This window comes from Nyctibius grandis, chromosome 5 (assembly GCF_013368605.1).
Source record: "Nyctibius grandis isolate bNycGra1 chromosome 5, bNycGra1.pri, whole genome shotgun sequence".
Taxonomy (NCBI): Eukaryota; Metazoa; Chordata; class Aves; order Nyctibiiformes; family Nyctibiidae; genus Nyctibius; species Nyctibius grandis.
The window spans coordinates 90,796,324-90,801,665 of record NC_090662.1 but is presented as its reverse complement, the minus strand read 5'-3'; the positions used below and the strand labels follow the sequence as shown (position 1 = coordinate 90,801,665).

Here is a 5,342-nt window from a genome sequence, read left to right as displayed (position 1 = left end):
CCGCGGCGGCGTGGCCTGCCGGGGAGGCGGCCCCATGCCGAGCACGCCTGGCTAAAGCCACGGGGGGAGCCAAAGACAGGCGGGGGGTCCCCAGCGTGGGGGTGAGCGAGCTTCCAGTCAGCACCTGCTGCCTCCCAGCGCTGGGGGAATGGGAGATGCTTGGGGACCCTCGGGGTGTCCCCAGCATCTCCGTGGCCCCTTTGCCCTTGCCGCCATGCTGGGGGAGCAGGGCGGGCTGGGAGAGGGGCGCAGGCTGCAGCCGGCGCAGTGTGGGGGATTTCTCGGTTGTTACCAGGTGAAAGCAGCGCCCGCCATTCCCCGGGGCGCTGGCAGCAGCGAGCCCCGAGAAGGCAGCCCCTCTCGGGCCGTGACCGGGAACCCTTCCCGCTTCTCCAGGCACCGGCCCAGCCGCCCTTCCCCGCCCTGGGGACACCTTCCCACCGCAGGGTGAGGAGCCGGCTTACTCCGGGACCGGGGCATCTCTCACCACCACCACCACCATCATCATCATCATCACCACCGCCGCCGCCCAGGGGTGGCTCGGAGGGAAGGTGCAGCGCGCACCCCCCGCCCCGCGCGGACCGTTGCGGGACGTCACCCCCCTCCCGCCACTCTCGGCGCGGGGCCTTTGTGACGGGAAGGGGGGCAGCGGGCGTTGCCTAGCGAGAGCCGCACCCGCTGCTCGGGCGCACGTAGCCCGGCCCGGCCCCTGAGCTCCCATTCGACGCCGGTCCGGCGAGGCGGCCCCCAGCCCTCCCCCTCCGCGGCTATAAAGGGCGGTGGAGCAGCGCTGCGCCACCTTCTCACTGCGCGCAGGGGCGGCTCGGAGGTAGCAGGTAACGGGCGGGGGCGGCTGCGGGGGGAGGAGGAGGAGGAGGAGGAGATGCGCAGGGGAAGAGAGCGGCGGCGGGGGCGACCCCACACACCCACCCGGGGGCCGGCGCCGTTGGGGTGGGGGGGGGCTGGGCCGAGCGGGGGCGGCGGCGGGCGGCAGCCCCCGGGCGGAGCGGGGCCGCGTGGCGGCGGGGCCCGCAGGCACAAAGGCGGTGCGGAGCGGTGAGCCGCAAGATGGAGGCGGCGGGGCGGAGTGAGGGGGGGGTGGTGAGGCGTTGGAGGGGAGGCAGATGGCGTGGGGGGCGGGCGGGTTGGCGGCGTGGGGTGGAGGGGGACACAGGCGAGATGGCCGGTGTGGGGGGGCGCGTTCGGAGCGCGTGCATCGCTCCCTTCCCAGCGGCCCCGGTGGTGCGCGAGACGTTAACGGTGCCCGGCGCGGGCAGGCGAGGCGTGGCTGCCGGGGGCGGTTACCGGTTCCCCGCTCCCCCCCCCGCTCCATTCCATCGCCGCTCTCGGCACCTCACCGGCGGTTTCTGCCCGCAGGCACATCCCGAAGAGTCGAAGATGGTGAAAGTCGGAATCAACGGGTGAGTGGCGGGGCCGGGCAGCGGCACCGGGAGGCGCCCGGCGGGGGGTGGGGGGGGGGGGCAAGGTCGCCTCAAGGGCGCGGGGGGGGATTGGAGGGGGTGGGGGGGGGCTGTGCGCTCCGTCGGTCCCGCTCCACCGTCGCCCCCCGTGCCGGGCTGAGGGGCCGGGGCAGGGCGGGCTGCTGAGTCACTTCCCCGTAGATTCGGGGTGACTCACCCCGGAAGCGCCGGTGCTGCCCGCCCCGGCCCCCCCCACCTCCCCCGGGGGTCCCTGCGCCCAGCCGGCAGGCTGCAGCCCCCCCCAAAAGGTCACCCGGTGGATCGTGTGTCGGCGGCGGCCCGGGGGACGTGACCTTCTCCCGCCGGGCCGAGGAGTAACCGGATCCCCGGGGCTCTCAGTAAATTTAGCACTTGACCTTTCCGGTGCGGGGGTCGCTCTTAATCTTTAACTGAGGCGCCTTGGCCTTTGGACGGGGCTGCTGGGCTCCCGCCCGCCCCGCCGGGCAGGGAGTGGCGGATGCCCCCGAGGGAAGGCAGCGGGATGTGCCCAGCCCGGCAGGTTCCCTCTTGCTCCTCCTCACCCGTGTCTCTCTCTCCCCAGATTTGGCCGCATCGGCCGCCTGGTCACCCGGGCTGCCATCCTCTCTGGCAAAGTCGACGTGGTGGCCATCAACGATCCTTTCATTGATCTGAACTACATGGTGAGTTGCCTTGCAGTGCCCCCTCCAGGCCCCTCAGAGTAGGGCTCCTCTGGCTCTGTTCTAGTAGGTTCCCAGGAAACCTGTGTGTGGGGTAGAGCCGCAGGGCTGGGAGGTTTGGCGGAGCCAGGTATAGCGCAGCAGTTGGACAAGGTCACTGAGGATGTGGGGAGCTGAGACTGTGGTGTAGGTAGAGCAAGTGTTGGGGAGATGGCAGCCAGGGTACCTGACCTTCCTCCCTCTCTCCTCACTAGGTTTACATGTTCAAATATGACTCGACCCATGGTCACTTCCGGGGCACTGTCAAGGCTGAGAATGGGAAACTTGTGATTAACGGGCATCCTATCACCATCTTCCAGGAGTAAGTATCTCTCTCCCTCTTGCCTGTTCAGAGGATGAAAGCAAGTGTCTCGCAGAGCAGCTCTTACAGTTTTGTCCCTCCTCAGGCGTGACCCCAGCAACATCAAGTGGGGAGATGCTGGTGCTGAATATGTTGTGGAGTCCACTGGTGTCTTCACCACCATGGAGAAGGCTGGGGTGAGTATGCCGCAGTGGCACATGCGAAAAGAGACTGCTGCTCCTGCCTGTGGGGCACATCACCATGTACAGAGTTGCTCAAGATAGAGAAGAGATGGGGCTGGGAGGGGAAAAAAAAGGTGGTCTGAAGAAGTGAGCTGTTGGAGGGATTCTCAGTTAATTTAGTCTTCTGTTTTTCCAGGCTCACCTGAAGGGTGGGGCTAAGCGTGTTATCATTTCTGCACCCTCAGCTGATGCTCCCATGTTTGTGATGGGTGTCAACCATGACAAGTATGACAAGTCCCTGAAAATTGTCAGGTAAGGAGAGAGGAAGATGCTCTCTGGCCTGGAGCTCTCACCACTTGTGTGGGGTCTAATCTTCTGTAGATGTGTTGGCCCTGGCTGATGTGCCTTCCTCTCTTCCGCAGCAATGCCTCTTGCACTACTAATTGCCTGGCGCCCTTGGCCAAGGTCATCCATGACAACTTTGGCATCGTGGAGGGTCTTATGGTAGGTCTGGAGCTTGCTGCTCAGGAGATTGCTCTATCCCCAGGTCCCCTCATGAGAGGAAAAGCATCTGTGTCCCCTGAGATGGGGAGAAGATGGCTGGGATGCTTTTTCTAGAGAGTATCAACTGTGTTCTTACTGCTCTGCTCTCTTCCCCCAGACCACTGTCCATGCTATCACAGCCACACAGAAGACAGTGGATGGGCCCTCTGGGAAGCTGTGGAGGGATGGCAGAGGTGCTGCCCAGAACATTATCCCAGCATCTACTGGGGCTGCTAAGGCTGTGGGAAAAGTCATCCCTGAGCTCAATGGGTGAGTGTTGTCCCTCCTTGAGTGTCAGGAGGTGGCAGCTGGTGCCTGGCTGGCTCTGATCCATCTGTAGCACAATGGAGGGCTGATAGAGGGGTGCTGGGCGCTGTCCCTGCTGATGACTCCTGTATCTCACAGGAAGCTTACTGGAATGGCTTTCCGTGTGCCAACCCCCAATGTCTCTGTTGTGGACCTGACTTGCCGTCTGGAAAAACCAGTAAGTGTTGTGGACAAGGCCCTAACAACCTCCAGACCTTCCCCTGCTTCCTCTAAACAATCCTTTTACCTGGAATTGCCTACTCTGCATTCATCTCTTCCCTGAGAAGATTTGATCTTGGTGAAAATAGCACCTGCTGTGCATGCCTGCTGCCACGGTGCTCCCATGTGTCTCCCCTCCCCCCAGCGGACATTTTGAGAGTTGGCATCTGACCATCTTAAAATGTGTGTCTCTTCTCAGGCCAAGTATGATGACATTAAGAGGGTGGTGAAGGCTGCTGCTGATGGGCCCATGAAGGGCATCCTGGCATACACAGAGGACCAGGTAAGTAACTCCCTGTCTGTTCTGTGGTTGTTGGCGGTCGCCTCATTTTTTTGATGGGAGTGGCATTGCTGGGATCCTGATTTGGGCACTTCTGGTTCAGGCTGTGGGTAACCATGTGTTACAATTCCCTCTCTGTTCCAGGTTGTCTCCTGTGACTTCAATGGTGACAGCCATTCTTCCACCTTTGATGCGGGTGCTGGCATTGCACTGAATGACCATTTCGTCAAGCTGGTTTCCTGGTAGGCACAGCATGGGGGGTGGTGGGGGAGGTTCTGGGAGGTAGGGGCTGGCACAAACAAGTTAGACTTGTGTCCTGTTCGTCACTGTCAGGTGATACATAGACCCCTGCCGAGTAGGGTGGCTCCAACATGTTAAAAAGTCTCTGTGGAGTGAGATCACTTCTTACCTGAAATGACTGTAGACGCCCCTTCCTTCCCGTATTTGGAGGGAGCTTGGGATGCTTCCTACTTCCTTTACTGGAAGTGGATGGGAAGCCACCTGGTTCAGTTGTGTGGAATGGGGCAGAGGAGCAGGAACAATGGAGGAAGGGGATGCAAGAAACGGGTCAGTCCTGACAGCACTTCTGTTTCTATCCCCAGGTACGATAATGAGTATGGATACAGCAACCGTGTTGTGGACTTGATGGTCCACATGGCATCCAAGGAGTAAGCTGAGCACACAGCTCCCCTGCTGCCTAAGGGCAGCAGGACTCCCCCTCCTTTGTTGGAGCCCCTGCCCTTCTTCACCACCGCTTAGCTCTGCATCCTGCAGTGAGAGGCCAGTTCTGTTCCCTTGTCTCCCCCACTCCTCCAACTTCTCCCCGAGCTTGGGGGAGGTGGAGAGGCTGATAGAAACTGATCTGTTTGTGTACCACCTTACATCAATAAAAGTGATCACCATCTGAAATGCCTTGTCTGTCAATGGGAAATGGGAAGAAGGGGGGGCATAATGAGCAAATGTAGGTGCCTGCTTTAAGATGGGCCCTGCCAGCCTGGCTGCAGCTGCTGGGACTGTTCTTCTAAGCAGTGCTGTGTGGCCACCATCTTCAGGCTGCAAATCCAGGCAGCAGAGACGGGGAAATGCCAACAGTTGTTTGGACAGCTTGGGTCATGCATAGGCATGGCATGGTCGTGGGGGGACCCAACCTGCAAAGAACAGCACATGCCCGTCCCTGCTGAGTGCCAGGCTGCAGTGAGCGGAGCTGTGGTACGCAGGCTGGTGAGCTGCCTGTGAACCAGAATAAGGTGTGGGGTGGGGCTGTGCTCGTGGGACTGCTGTGTGGTAGAACGGAAGGCAGCTCTGCTGCTCCATCCACCTTCTGGCTCTCTGGATTTGCTTGTCTGATGGGTG

The 5,342-nt window shown here is 61.5% G+C and overlaps 1 protein-coding gene across 1 annotated transcript; it reads left to right on the top strand.

The window, feature by feature from the left end:
- The first annotated feature begins 773 nt into the window (after window positions 1-773).
- On the top strand, window positions 774-4,898 carry GAPDH (glyceraldehyde-3-phosphate dehydrogenase). The gene is made up of 12 exons (XM_068402499.1): window positions 774-836; window positions 1,378-1,421; window positions 2,023-2,122; window positions 2,374-2,480; window positions 2,566-2,656; window positions 2,838-2,953; window positions 3,064-3,145; window positions 3,303-3,454; window positions 3,590-3,668; window positions 3,909-3,992; window positions 4,134-4,231; window positions 4,592-4,898. The coding sequence occupies exons 2-12, from the start codon at window positions 1,399-1,401 to the stop codon at window positions 4,659-4,661; spliced, it is 1,002 nt and encodes a 333-aa protein (XP_068258600.1). The 5' UTR covers window positions 774-836; window positions 1,378-1,398; the 3' UTR covers window positions 4,662-4,898.
- Window positions 4,899-5,342: the final 444 nt, after the last annotated feature.

Bases quoted from the DNA above. Each gene is read 5' to 3' on its own strand.
- GAPDH (XM_068402499.1), top strand. From the start codon at position 1,399: ATGGTGAAAGTCGGAATCAACGG. The intron at 2,123-2,373 runs GTGAGTTGCCTT...TCTCCTCACTAG, and splicing joins TCATTGATCTGAACTACATG to GTTTACATGTTCAAATATGA. The intron at 4,232-4,591 runs GTAGGCACAGCA...TTCTATCCCCAG, and splicing joins TTCGTCAAGCTGGTTTCCTG to GTACGATAATGAGTATGGAT.